The 15351-nt window shown below is 44.5% G+C and overlaps 1 protein-coding gene across 1 annotated transcript in view; it reads left to right on the top strand.

Annotated features, from left to right (window-relative positions):
• Window positions 1-15351, top strand: part of GRHPR (glyoxylate and hydroxypyruvate reductase) — a 69263-nt gene that overhangs the window by 47807 nt on the left and 6105 nt on the right. Inside the window, exons 5-8 of the mRNA XM_068234220.1 lie at window positions 6407-6495; window positions 7803-7907; window positions 7998-8133; window positions 13863-13993. Coding sequence (XP_068090321.1) covers window positions 6407-6495; window positions 7803-7907; window positions 7998-8133; window positions 13863-13993 — 461 coding nt within the window. The remainder of the gene's footprint in view (window positions 1-6406; window positions 6496-7802; window positions 7908-7997; window positions 8134-13862; window positions 13994-15351) is intronic.

Below are 15351 nucleotides of genomic sequence, written 5' to 3'. Positions count from 1 at the left end.
AGCTGAGTCCCTAAGGTAACTATGCATTCAGTTTTCAATTCTGTCACTTTTGGTGTTTTTTACAAGTGTTTTATTTTGGTACAGAGGATATGGAAATAAGTTTTATTGCTTCTCATTCAATTTGCCCCCCCCAAAAATCAGATGACACATGCATAATCTCTCAAACACCCCAAATTATCTTCTCTTGTTTGTCACGGTTAAAATGATACCCTATACACCTCATCAGATAGTGTTTTGGCCACATAATACACTGTTAATCATGAACAGCGCCAATGTATTTTTCAAGGCCATTTTTTGCACCAGAAACAATAGTCATTCTTTCCTAGCAAAACCCCTGGAGTTTAAGAGCATTAGATACAGGTCATAAATGATACCATTCTGAAAACTAGAGAACCAGACCTACTTAAATATACATATTTTGTAACATTTGCACTTTTGCGGTTTTGATGAAATTGCACCGTAACTTTGAAAATGGTATTTTTTTACAGTTTTCTTTATTTTGGCATGAAAAAACAATTCAAATGACATATGCATAATCTCTCAAACACCCCAAAATCTCTTCTCTTGCTTGGCACGGTTTAAAATGATACCCTATACACATCATCAGATAGTGTTTTGGCCACATAATACACTGTTAGGCCTCTTGCACACTGCATACATTTCCGATTCCGCTTTTTAATCTGTTTTTACATCCGATTCCGATTTTTAATCTTTACTGCATGCTGCGTTTTTTGATCCGCTTTTCTGTTGAATGTATTCAGGGAAAATCGTAATTGAAAATCGGAAACTGAATCGGAAAACTGATTTGCAGTGTGCAGGGAGCCTTAATCATGAGCAGCGCCAATGTATTTTTCAAGGCCCTTTTTTACCAAATGCAACAATGTAATTCTTTCTTCTGAAAGCCCCAGGAGTGTAAGACCATTCAATAAAAGACACAAATGTTACCATTCTGAAAACTAGAGACTCAGGGCCGGTTCACATTACAAACGCGGATGGCCACGCATGCGGAACGCAACGCGTACGAACGCACGCCATCCGCGTTTGTATGCGTTGCGTGGCTGATCCCATCACTGAAAAGTGAATGGGACAGCCGCGCGTTTTTGCTAAATCTGCGTGCAGCATGCGTTCCCGGACCGCACAGGTCCGGAACGCATGCAGTGTGAACATCAGACATTGCACTCTATGCACTGTCTGTCGTGCGTGTCGGCCTCCTGCACGCGTTTCCAAAACGCGGCTGGAAAAGTGTGCAGTCTGAACGAGCCCTCAGGCCTACTCAGTTGCAAATAGAATAATTTAAGTGAGGCCTAAATCACTATCCATAATGCTACGTACACACATGCGACAACGATCGTTCGTTAAGAACGACGATCAAACTTTTAATTGATGAAAGAACGACCTAAGTAAAGGTAGTTTTAAAATGTGTGTAACGATCTGATCGTTAGAACGAACGTTACATCACAGAAAGCAACTATTGCGCCTGCGCATAAAAATGAGAAGTTCCATGGAGAAATAGTGAAATGCGCATGTCAAGCCTAGTACGAACGATCGTTTCCAACGATGTACTACTTTTGCAAACGATCGTCGTTGGTTAAAATCCGCCAAGACAGAACTTTCTTTTGTAGCGATTTGGCTCGTTCGTCGTTTGCCTTAATAGTCGGTGGTTCGTTTTTTGTAACGATCGTCGTTGGTAAAGATCGGGGAACGATCGTTACAAACGACTATAGTCGCATGTGTGTACGCACCTTTACACTAATGACCAATACATTGGAACTCACCATTGCAGGTCTAGCAGGATGGAGACAATCCAGAGGTCATACGCCAAGGAAAGCCAGTGATCAGAAGATGGGGGGTGGTCTGCAGAGTAAAGTCCTGTGGCGAACACTCTCGCCTTGCAGCAGCAAGTCCAAATGGGAAAAAACTATTTGCAGGTTGTAGGCGTCTTGGGTTTCCTCTAAGCTTCTGTGTTTCCTCCCACACCCCCAACAAGGTGGTAATGTTAACTAGTGGTAATTGTGAGCTCCTTTGAGGGACAGTAAGTGGCAAATAAAAGTAGAGAGGAAAAAGTCCAGTGAAAAATTAGGGTAATGAAGAAGAAAAAAATAAAATAAAGTCTAATAGCTGCTGAGGATATGGTATGCCTCAAAGCAGCCGACAACGCAGAGTCCCGGCTGTGAGGGGCACTTTGGGCAGTGGTATCTGCTGTCACTCCGCCTCTTGTGCTTGGTGCACACCCGGCATCGCTTCTGTGGCTTCGCCTTAATTGGGTTCGGGGGGGATCAGGGCAGGAAAATGTTTTCCCCTTAGGCGAACTGCGCCATCCAGTTGCATTGGATTGAATTCCTCCATAAGGTTGACGCTTTTCATTGATCAGCGATCTCAAAGCTTGTTGCATAAACGGGAGGTAGCTGTCACCGTGGCATTTCTTTTTATAAAGCACAAATGCGTTGTGCATGGCCATCTGCAGGAGGTACCAGGCCCTCTTTTTTTTTTTTTTTTTTTTTTTAAGTAGTAGGAGAGCATTTGGTCCGCAAGATCCACCGCACCCATATTTTTTGTGTAGTCGACCAATGCCCCTGGCTTCTCGATCCGCTCTCTGGAGGTTGTGACAGGAACCACTTCCTGTCCCACAGGCACCAGTCTCTGCAGAATATAAAAATTTGAAAAGGGGAATGCTGGTGTAGAAGTTATCCACGTACACATGATAGCCTTGGTGGAGGAGTGGGTTGGCTAGTTCCACCACAATTTTCCCACTGGTTGGCATGTATGGTGGGCACCCAGCTGGTTGCAAATGGCTATCTTTGCCCTCATACAAAAAAAAAGAATAGGTATAGCCAGTGCTGCTCTCACATAGTTTATAAAATTTTATCCCATACTTGGCAGCCTCACTTGGAATATATTGCTTTATCCCTAATCTGCCATGGAAGGGTAGGAGGGATTCATCCACTGCAACCTCTCTCTCTGGGGTGTACACCTCCCTAAATTTTGTACTGAGGTGGGTGAGTATGGACCTCAGCTTAAAAAGCTTGTCATGGGCAGGATCATCTTTGGGGACATTGTCCTAATTGTCGGCAAAGTGCAGGCACTTCATAATAGCCTCATAGCGCTGCCTGCTCATGGAAGCTGGAAACAGGGGTGTTGCGTGCATAAAGTCCTTAGACCAGTACAGTCTTATTTCTGGCTGTTGGAGTATGCCCATGTGTAGTGTTAGGGCCAGAAACACCTTTAGCTCAGGTATGGTGGTGGGCTCCCATTTCTCAGCCAAATAGCAGGTGGGCTTCTGGGCAATGTACTGTTGCGCAAACAAATTGGTTTGCTCCACAATGTGCTGCAGCAAATCCTCACCCACAAAGAGCTGGAAGAAGTCAGCAGGCCCAAAGTTGTCAGTGGGCACTAATATTTCGCTTGCCCCTGTAAAAGGCGGGATGTTGGGTGCTACAAGGTTAGCGGGTGACCAGGTGCCCCAAATTATGTCCTCAGGTACCGGTGTGCGTACCTGCCTTTGCCTGGCTTCCCTCCGGCCTCTGCTGCTAGCTGCAGCTGTGCTACCCACTGAGCCCCCTGCGGTGGCATCTGAAGGGCCCTGGACAGTGGTTCCCCTCTGGCCTGTGCTGCTAGCTGCAGCTGTGCTACCCACCGAGCCCCCTGCGGTGGCATCTGAAGGGCCCTGAACAGTGGAATCATCATCCCTCCTGAAGCGGCGAGATGGCTGTCCAACGCTCTCTGAACTGTCAGAATCTGACTCAGAGCTGCTGCTCGTTGGGTGCCATTCGCTCCCCGAATCGTCCCCACTGCTGCTGCTCTGCTGAAGGAAGACGGCTGCCTCCTCAAGAGAATACAGTCTCCTCGCCATAGTAAGCAAAGGGGCTAGATGGATGGATGGATGGATGGGATAGACAGACAGACACAGACAGATCAATCGATCAACCGAGCGATTGATCAATAACGGAAAGAATTATTTATTTAATTTTTTTTTATTTATGAAGATGAAAAGAGAGAATACAAAAGTATAGATAGAAATATCAGAGTAAGGGTAGAAGAGGGGTGAAAAAGTACAGAAAAGTACTCAGAAGTACTAAAATAAAACAGAAAAGCAGTAAATGGCAAAGGAGGGGGAGGATAAGGGGTTAATAAAAAAGTATGGGGTTAAAATTTTATTTAAAAAAAAGTAAAAATCCTACCACAATCAGTCTCTTTCTCCCTCACAGCTCCTGTCACCTCTGAATGCTGATTGACAGCAGTCTGAGGTGATAGAAGAGCTGGGAGGGAGAAAGCAACTTTGTTTACTGACACTACAAGGCAGATCATTGTTACTGGCTTGTAACAATGATCTGCCTTGCTACTGGCACTTGATTGGCCCAGGGACCATGTGATTCCCTGGTCCAATCACTAAGCCGCGGGACCCGACGTGCGCGCGCAGCGGGAGTGCGCCCGCTCGCACACAGCAGCAGAGTTACAATGTAACTCATTAAAACGTCATGTTGCCATGACGTTTTAATGCTTTACATTGTCCCTAAATGGTTAAGGGAAAAAAAAACTATACCTGGCTGATCCCCCTTGCCATTGTAGTAGAGAGTGCCATGCAAACGCATAAACCTGAACTGCACTGCTTTTCACTAAGGCGAAATTGCTCTCCATCACTGTGATGTCAGCGTGCTCAGGGCAGTAAAAAGTTGTGCAGTTCAGGTACATTTATTATGAATTACGCATCAGCTGTTGCCACGGTGACACATCACTAAGAAATAGGTGTTTGGGAGAAGTGGGAGTTCTACACGGCCATGCAGAAGGCCGTGTAGAACTGCCTTCTGCATGGCACTCTGCTAGGGCTTCAATGGCGCAGGAGAATCAGTCAGGTAATTAAAGTTTTATATGTATATAAAAAATAAAAAGGGGGTGGGGGAAATCAGTGTTACACTAATACTCTTGTACCTAACAATAGGTACAGGAGCTTTCTAAAGTGACTGTAGCCAACCCTTCTGTACACATAGACAGCCTCAAACTGGGCTGAAGGATAGGTAGAATGGTAGATAAAAAATAAGGACAATGTTCATAGATATACAAGCACAACTCCAAGGTCAAGGTCGATCACTGTCTAATTGCATAATCTATTGTTTTTTGGTATTCAATGATTATAATTTTTTTTTACGTACTTTTGTGTACAACTGTGTTTCTCAAACCTGTCCTCGTGACTCCAACGGTGCATGTTTTGCAGGCAACATTGGCTATGCACAGGTTGAATAATTAGTGTAATTAACTAAATAGAATCCACATAGCTGAGACACTAATTACCCCACCTGTGCATAGGTTGCCTGCAAAACATGCACTGTTGGGGAGTCACGAGGACAGGTTTGAGGCCTCTTGCACACTGCAAGTGATTCCGATTCAGATTCCGCTTTTTAATCAGTTTTTACATCCGATTCAGATTCCGATTTGCAGTTTGCTCCCTGCACACTGCAAATCGGAATCGGATGTAAAAACTGATTAAAAAGCGGAATCTGAATCTGAATCACTTGCAGTGTGCAAGAGGCCTGAGAAACACTGGTGTACAAAATACTAATGTAACGTCAAACAGTTACTGATAAAATATACAGCAGTAAAACTAGCATGTAATTCTAAGAACAATGAACAAATGCAATACATCATGCATGCTGGTATATCAGAAATATGCAATACCGGTTACATTTATACCAGATCGCTGCTTCCCCATCACCCTTTCACTATCTCCATCGGAGGGGAGGTGCTAAAGTGGTGCCGTATCACCTCTCCTAGGTATGGGGAAAAAAAGGGAACAAGAGATGGAGGTATAAAAAGGAGGAAAAATAAAATCTTTGGAACCCTGCCATCTATTGAAGCTATTCATCGTTTTACTAACTCCATTATCTCTCCCAAAGAAAGATGCTCAGTGAAATTTTAAAGGTACCCTGAGCAGGACCATAAAACAGGAAAATGAACTTACCTGGGGCTTCCTCCAGCCCCTCGTAGTCGTAACGGAGCCGATGGGGCAGAACAGAGGGAGCTCGGAGGATCCAAAGGACTTCACTGACTAGAAGGGGCAGGAGCAAGCCCCAAGTAAGTTCATTTTCCTGTTTTATGGTCCTACTCGTGGTCCCTTTAAGTACAGTTTGGTGCTGGGCCTAAATTGTGCATTACATTTGCATGCAAGCCAGAATTATATGCCTCTTCCTGACCAACTTTTTTTAGTCTTCTAAAAAAATGGTGCTTCTTGTATTGGAAACATCGTTCACAATTGATATTTATCATTGTTTGCTATAATACTGAATTACTGTATGCTTAGTGATTTTCTGCTGTTCTTCAATATAGCCATATTGTAACCAAGGCAAATAGTACATATACATTTGGATATCTTTTCTATAAAATGTGTAAATATAACCTTATTTCTGTTTTTCAGTGGTGGGTGGAAATCCTGGTCGCCCATGTGGATGTGTGGTTATGGCCTGTCCGAAAGCACCGTTGGAATCATTGGCTTAGGAAGAATAGGTAATGTCTGTGAGATCATGTTTACATTAAAGCTATTATGACCTCCTTCTTTTATCTGCTATAAGTAGTAAAATTACTCAACAGTAAACAGTCTTGCTAAATTGCCAGTGGAATTTATAAAAATAAAAAAACTTTACTTCATAATACCTGAACTTCAGACCTGAGATTATTTCATTATATTATTATATATATATATATTCAGAATACCAGATGTCCTGTCACTGCCAATACAATTGTAAGAGTGTATACACATCTGTGCGTCACACTACAGCATAACACTAGTCTGTGCATAAACTCACATGTTACTGCATTTATTTAAAGGACTCACAAGGTGACACTTCTTTATTATTATGATTTTCTTTACTCATCTGGGGCTTCTTCCAGCGCCTAGCAGCCGTGTCAGTCCCTTGCTGCATCTCCGGTCCTCCTCAGTGTCCTACTGGCCGCCAGTGAAGAGCGGCGACCTGCCGGCGGGTCATCTCTTCTGCGTCTGTGCAGTAGTAGTAGTGCCCGCGCATACTGTGCAGTAGAAGTAGTGCGCAGGCGCAGTACGCGCCAGATGATGTGGGCACTTGTGCCTGTGCAGGCACAGAAGAGACTACCCGCCAGCGAGATGCCACTCTTTAAGGGCGGCCAGCGGGACACCGTGGAGGACCGTAGCTGCGGTGAGGGACTTACATGGCTGCTAGGGGCTGGAAGAAGCCCCAAGTGAGTAAAAAATAATTAGAAGCATCACCTCGTGAGTCCTTTAAGCAAAAAAATAAAGATTTTCACTTACCTGGGGCTTCTTCATATATCTGACAAGATTAACTGCATGCTCGACTGGTGTGATTCAGACACTACTGCAGCCAAATAGACCAGTAGGGCTTCCAGGCAATTGGCATTGTTTAAAAGGAGGCAATACATATGGCAGCCTCCGTATACTTCTAATAATAATCATCATCATCATCTAAACATTTGTATAGCACTTTTCTCCTGTCGGACTCAAAGCTCTCAAGAACTGCAGCATCTGGGTCCTGCTCAAGAGGCCACCCTGCAGTGTTAGGGTGTCTTGCCTAAGAACTACTTACTGAATAGGTACTGACCCTAGCCAGGATTAAAACCTTAGTCTCCCATGTCAAAGGCTGTGCCAGCCACTTTCTCACTTTAGATCCTTTAACAACGGCTCAGTGCAGCATCTTTTCTTTTCCCATTTTAGCATTTGTTGAAGAAAGCTGCCCTGCTTGTCAGGTGATGGGATATGGACTGTATTTTCAAGTGCTGTGTGAAGATTTGTGATCTACTTTTAATCTAATTCCATTTCTCAGGTTTAGCTATTGCCCAACGCTTGAAACCTTTCGGTGTGAAGAAGTTTTTGTATACAGGACGTCAGCCCCGACCTGAAAGTGCTGGGCAGGTTAATGCAGAATTTGGTAGGGTGAAGTCTTACCATATTACATTGTCAGAGGATGCTGTGAGCATACTGTATAACAGTAACCTATTTTGTGACATTTCTCATTTAGTATCATGTGAAAAGCTCACCACGGACTCAGATTTTGTCATAGTGTCCTGCTCCTTGACACCTGAAACACAAGGCCTGTGCAACAAGGCATTCTTCAGCAGAATGAAGAAGACATCGGTTTTCATCAACATCAGTCGGTATGTCAGATTTAACATGCTCAGTATTTTCCACAAATCTATCTACAGTGAACAAATATATATTTTATACTGTCTATAGTGCCTTAATAATTTCACTTGTTTTGCTTACAGGATCAACACTTTAAGTACAGTGAAAAAAAAAAAAAGTGGAGTGCAGTGGAGGTGATCCAATCAGAATCAGAATTATTTCACCAAGTACAAACAGGGGTTTGTACCTGGAATTGGTTTGGGGTCAAACAAGTTCTGGAAGGATGGGGGGGATAATGGCCGAAAGTCAAGAGCCGAGGCTGCCATACTACGATGCCACCAGTTGCAATGGCAATAATCTGTCATCCCTAAGGAGACATGGGGGACACTGGCCAAAGTGGTCCAGTTCAGGTGGTGCAGTAGTGTTCATTTCTGTGGGAGGTCCCGACTCCTGGGCAGCATTCAGCAGGGCTGGTCAAGATAATCTGACTGTCATAGAAGCATCGGGATGCGGCAGCCCTTACTACCAGTTTAGTGGCTTGGCATCGTCCGTGTTCTCTCCAGAATTTTCTTTCCAGCCGGGTGGCATGAAAAATTAGCTGGGTGGGGCGAGATGAGAGAATGCAGGGCTGGTGCTTCTGTGTGCAACTCTGCTTACAGCATAGGAGGTGAGCCAATGACAGCCGGGTGCTAACCAAAACTAGCTGGGTGGAGTATCCAGCTAAAAGAGCCTGGGGAGAACACTGATCATGGAGGGGGCTGAACCAGATGTGTCCCTGCTGTGGTGGAGAAGCAGCAACCAATGGATGGAGACGGCATCCATTGAGGCCAAAGGTTTCCTGATCAGTGCGGTGTCTTCCTACCTCTGGAGCCCTGATCTCATGGGTAGCAGCGGTGGTCTCCACACGGCTTGTATCTGCACTGGCAACAGACCCAGGCAGCGGCAATGTGAAAAAAACTCCAGGTCCTGGACTTCCTACGACCCGCACCAGCGTCCCTGGCTACACTGTACCATGCTGCACACCTTCAGGGGGGTAAAACAAGGTGAGATAGGGGGAAAAAAACAGAAAAAGCCAGAATCCTGTGGCCTTGGCTGCCAATTAAGGCACCATCTTCCTGAATGGTAGCATACATGACAATGTAATAGAATATCAGCAATGCTGCCTGAATTCTACTAAGGCTTCTGCTTCCTCCTAACTACTACTAAATTGAGCCAAATCCCACGTCATGCTTAACACTACCTGTCCCTTCCAAATGCAAGTTCGGGCCCCAGCTATATCCAGTGCCCAAATTATACAGCTGGTACTGCTGTAGCCCCAATTAACTTTGTGGTCTATGGCAGCACCAAATGACCTGCCTCGCCATTCACAAGCTTCTATTCTCATTGGACAACATGTTTGTGTGTACGTGACTGTACTGGCCAAGGATTTGTCACTCTTAGTCAGAATATATTATGGACTAGGCTAAAGTAAGTAGCTTGGTGACATAACTAAGTCCTATTGTAGCTTCCCAGCTGCTAAGCATCTGTGCAGTATTGCAGAGATTTGTACATCGCAAAACTAGAAGGCAATCCAGTTCACTTTTATGTATTTCCAACTGCAGTAGTGTTTGCTTCAAACTACAATACTATAATATCAGTGCTGTGGTTACCCATTCCTGGAACGGTGTCAGATCACTCAAGATGACACATTTCCTGTACTCACTGTGGTCACTGGTGATAGGATTTAAAAGTTCATGCCTGAAAAATACTGATCCTGATTGGTATTTTAGAGGATAATTTTAGGCTTGGTTAAAAATCTGTGGCGATCACCAAAGACTTACAATTAAGCACAGTACTTGTTTTGCTTGCATTATTATTATTGGATAATTGCAGGCTGATGGAATTGCGACCTTTCCAGATGAACGTTTATGAGAAAATACTGTTCACGGGGCATTTTTGGCACTTCGTTTTACTGGGTTTTGCATACAAAATAAAAAATGTAAATCCCAAATACAACAACCAGGAGCATTTAAATGACAAATGCAGCAATAATTACCCATATCTAAAAAGTGTGCTCATTGAAACAAGTGAAGCACCTCTGTAATAATGTTTAGCCGGGTCCCTTTTCTTTTTTTCTTTAAAGAGAACCAGAGATGAAGCAACCTCATGTATTTTACCTTATAAATCAGTGGGAACATGACAGTAAACACCTAATCTGCTCTTTGTTACATTGTTCTCTGTTTAATTTGCCTGTTATCACCTCTAAGATAAGAATCCCGACTAAGCAGTCGGTCTGGCTTTGCTACAGAATAATTATAGCTGAGACTGTGTTCTTTGCTGTCTTCAAGTCCAAGCCTGCCCCCTGCTGGCTTTGCTCAGGAATCATTATAGCTGAGTCATTATAGCAAAGCCAGAATCAATGCTCAGTCCGGGATTCTTATCTCAGCTAGATAACAGACACTTTTAGCAGTGAGGATGGAACAGAGAGCATGGTAAGTGTTTTCTCTAATGTTCCCACTGATTTCTATGGTAAAATACACAAGGGTGCTTCGTCTCTGGTTCACTTTAAACAACCGCAGTCTGTGTCGGAGCAGTGCAGGACAGGAGAGGAAAACCCATCGGACGTCCTCCGGGCTGTACTGCGCAGGCGCAGAACTACTGCGCCTGCACAGTACAGCCCGGAGGACGTCCGGCCAGGTTGGGTCGGCCACCGGAGGAGACCGGGAGCCTGCGGAGCGCCGCCGAGGGCACGTCCTGCCTGCCACGGGCTGGAGGAAGCCCCAGGTAAGTGGATTCACATTTTTATTTTTGTTGTATCCACCCTGAACCTTCCCTTTAAATGTTACATCTCCTGTTTTATTTTTTTAATCAATGCAGTGTCTGTGGCCGCCTTTAAAACTATGTCCCCATAATCACTGTTTTCTAATGTGAACCTAACAATATCTTAACTACTCAAAGACCGCTACACGCCAATGGGCTACTGAAGGAGATCGCGCGCAGGGTGCGCACGCATCTCCTTCTCGGGAGGCGGAGCTCCGCCCCGTCTTCAGTCTCCAAGTGGCTATTGCCGCGCGGGAGACTGTCAGATGGCGTAATCGCCGTCTATTTACACAGTGCAGCACTGTGATCAGCAGCAGTACTGCACTAGGGACAGCTGTGTGACACGGCTGTCCCCCTGGGGGACAAGAGAGCGATTGGCTCTCATAGGCAGAAGCCTATGACAGCCGCTCGCCTGATTGGCCGGCTGGGGGGAGGGGGGGGGGGGGTTAAAAAAAAAGTTAAATAGTAAATATAAAAAAAAAACGACCATAAATATTGATGAAAAAAAAACAAACTGGGGGGCAATCAGACCCCACCAACAGAGAGCTCTGTTGGTGGGGAGAAAAGGGGGGGGGGGGGAATCGCTTGTGTGCTCAAAAACAGTGATCATTCTGAATTGCTGCCTCCCGCTCGCTCGTTTCTGCTGCCGATCATTAGATTATTGAATGGGAACTTTGTTCCCATTCATTCATCTCCCCTCTAGGCCACCGTGATCGCAGGCATCAGTTGTCTGCGTCACTTCCAAAGTAACACATTACTTCCTATTAAGCGTATTTATTGTACTTCCTATTAAGCGTATTTATTGTAGGCTTATAGTAAACTATGTGCTAGGACATCTTGTGGCCAAATAGTAAAATTACACCTAAATACATTAGGGACGCTAAAATGTTTAATATGTATGTCAAGAGGGTATATTATTAAATTATGGGCATGTGATTAGTGATGGCTGTAAAACTGAAAAAATGCACCTTTATTTCCAAATAAAATATTGTCACCATACATTGTTCTAGGGATATCATTTGAACGTTACAATAATTGGGTCAAATGAATGTTTTATTTTAAAACTCTAATAGCCAAAAACTGGGAAATAATGAATTCTTCCAATTTTTTTTTTTTTTATTTTTTTTTTACTTATTCCGATTCAATTACTTTTCAGGTAGAACACAATAGGCAGAATCGCATATGCGTTATCCACTATGTGCTATGGAAAACGCATATGCGATTCTGCCTAGTGTTTTCCTACCTTCAGAATAAAAAAATTCTTGGCATACTGTACCACCCAACGAAAGCCTAATTGGTGGTGGATAAAAACAAGGTATAGACCATTTTGTTGTGATAAGTAGTGATAGTTATTGGGGAATGAATGGAAGGAGTGCTGAAATGTGAAAATTCCTTTCGTCCATAAGGTGAAAAATGCCCGTGGGCTGAAATGGTTAAAGGGAACCTAAACTGAGAGGGATATGGATGTTTCCTTTTAAACAATAGCAATTGTCTGGCTACCCTGCTGATGTATTTGAAGCAGTAGTGGCTGAATTACACATCTGAAACAAGCATGCAGCTAATCCAGTCTGACTTCAGTCAGAGCACCTGATCTGCATGCTTGTTAACCACTTGCCTATCGCACACTCATAACGTGCGTCGGCAAAGTGGCAGCTGCAGGACCAGCGACGCAGTACTGCGTCGCCAGCTGCAGCCTAATTAATCAGGAAGCAGCCGCTCGTACGAGCGGCTGCTTCCTGTCAAATCACGGCGGGGGGCTCCGTGAATAGCCTGCGGGCCGCCGATGGCGGCTCGCAGGCTAGATGTAAACACAAGCGGAAATAATCCGCTTTGTTTACATTTGTACGGCGCTGCTGCGCAGCAGCGCCGTAAGGCAGATCGGCGATCCCCGGCCAATCAGCGGCCGGGGATCGCCGCCATGTGACAGGGGACGTCCTGTCACTGGCTGCACAGGACGGATAGCGTCCTGTGCAGCCCCGATCACCGGGGGAGGCAGCAGGTAGGAGAGGGAGGGGGGAATTTCGCCGCGGAGGGGGGCTTTGAGGTGCCCCCCCCCCCCGCCACCCACAGCAGGCAGGAGAGATCAGACCCCCCCCCAGCACATCCCCATAGGGGGGAAAAAGGGGGGCAATCTGATCTCCCTGCCTGCACCCTGATCTGTGCTGGGGGCTGCAGAGCCCACCCAGCACAGATCAATCAAACCAGCGCTGGTCCTTAAGGGGGGGTAAAGGGTGGGTCCTCAAGTGGTTAAGGGGCTGTGGCTAAAAGTATTAGAGGCAAAGGATCAGCAGGAGAGTCAGGCAACTGGCATTATTTTAAAAGGAAAAATCCATATCCTTAGTTTAGGTACCCTTTAAGTGGCTTACACTAAGGTACCCATACTGTATACCTCTCCATCTGCCACCAGATAGAATGCCTACACACTGCAGATTTGGAAATGTTCCTGCTGTCCCCCCAGGTGTATGTGTAGTTCACCTGTCATGCACAACTCTCCACCTCTGCTGGGGTCCTGCCTCCTTTTGAATTTTCACCGCTAGCACCTGTACCTCGTGACATTGCCGCATGTAGCGATGCCAAAAAGACGGACACTGGAGAAGGTTAGAAGATATGCCGGCGTGACAGGTGAGCATGCAACACAACACGGAACCAGGATAGGACATATACACTTGAGAGGAATCCGGATGGGGGGGGGGGGGGGGTCTGTCAATCGTTGTGAAATTGAATGTGGTCACTGCTGCACACCCTCACGAGCCCTTGCGACCAATATTTCCCTGGAAACACAATCAATCCTTTTTAACAGATTACTGACGGAAATGTTGCGGCATCGATATCTGCCCAATTTCATCATTATGTTTGAATCCGCCAGCAATCAATGCCAAAATTTTAGTAATGTATGAGCACCCCAACACTTTGTGATGCAATACATTATGTCTGTGTAAAAGCTATATAATGTTGTTTTCAGAGGCTCTGCGGTAAACCAGGAAGACTTGTACCAAGCACTGGTCAGTGGCCAAATAGCAGGTGCTGGCTTAGATGTCACAACTCCTGAACCTCTACCAACAAATCACCCACTGCTGAGCCTGAAGAACTGTGGTAACATTTTTACATCCTTCATTGAACTATCTTCATGTCAGAATATGTCTGCTTACAAATGTTGCATGCCAACCACAAGAGTTATTCATTAAAGCTGTGCAGCTACCAGTTATTACAGTAGTTCCAAAAACTTTATAAACTTATTTATATATACATTTATTTTGGAAAGATTTTTTAAAAAAAGGAGGGGGGGGGGGGGGGGTACTGTTTATGTCCCACTGGAGAGAATTTTCCCCCTCCTTCCTGTCCCTGGGACCTACATGATGATAAAGAAACAAAAAAACATGGTGGCCCCGAGGACAGGAAATGAGGTATAGCAATAAAAGCTTCTTGGGGTTTCCAATAGTAAGGCCATGTTCACATTATCAAACGCTGATGGCCATGCGATCGGAACGCAAACGCCGTCTACGTTTGTATGCATTGCGTGGCACTATACTGAATGGGTCAGCCACACGTTTTGTTAAATACATGCAGCATTCGTTCGCAGACCGCACAATGAGCAGGTTGCAGAAAAACGCATGCGGCTTAGCCACTCTGCAAGAAAGAAGTCTTATTTGCTTCTGCCTCAGTCACTCCCCGCTAACAGTCCGGAGAGGAAGTAAGCTAAATTGTCACAAACTGGGAAATGAGATGGCAATAAAAACCCTCAGAGGTTATAACCCATTTCCACTAAAGCTACAATCGTTGTTTTCTTGAGTCGAGTATTAAGCCACTGAGGGAAGATGAAACATTTTATAAAAATTAAAGGATATCCGAGGTGAAAAACTGATGAGAAAAACAATTGTATCTATCCTCTGTCTCCTAAAAATTACTTAAGATATCCCACAGTTTTATTTTATTTTTAAATCTAGTTCTTAAGTTTTTACTGTTTCATTGTCTCTGCTATATGACCCCTTCATTGAAGTATGACAGAGTTTAAATCTATGAATTATTTACCCTTTTTAGCTTTTCTGCTCTCAGAAGCCATTTAATGACAGGACAGTGTTTTATGGCTGTAATTACTTATCAGTGAGTGTTATGCTATAGTCTGACCCAGTCTGACTGTCACTTACATACCTAATGTTAAACTTTTTCAGGCAGAAAAAGAGAAAAAAGGAACACAGCCTAGTTATTTGTGTGCTTAGCGCTGTACATACACATGTCTATCTCATCATGTCACATTGGTTGTCCTTTAAGACTTTATTATGCTGCATTTGTACTACCGGTTTTGCTTCTCTCTCAAAATGGTGACTAACTGCATTTACATATACCTGTACATAATTTAGTCTGGAACTTGGATAAGGGAGCCAATAGTATAATATTGAAAACAGTTTGTAGTGTTATTATTCAAAATAATACTTGGAACTGTTAAGTTGACT

The sequence above is a fragment of the Hyperolius riggenbachi genome, chromosome 1 (genome assembly GCF_040937935.1).
Source record: "Hyperolius riggenbachi isolate aHypRig1 chromosome 1, aHypRig1.pri, whole genome shotgun sequence".
Classification (NCBI taxonomy): Eukaryota; Metazoa; Chordata; class Amphibia; order Anura; family Hyperoliidae; genus Hyperolius; species Hyperolius riggenbachi.
This window is presented reverse-complemented; position numbering and strand designations above follow the sequence as displayed.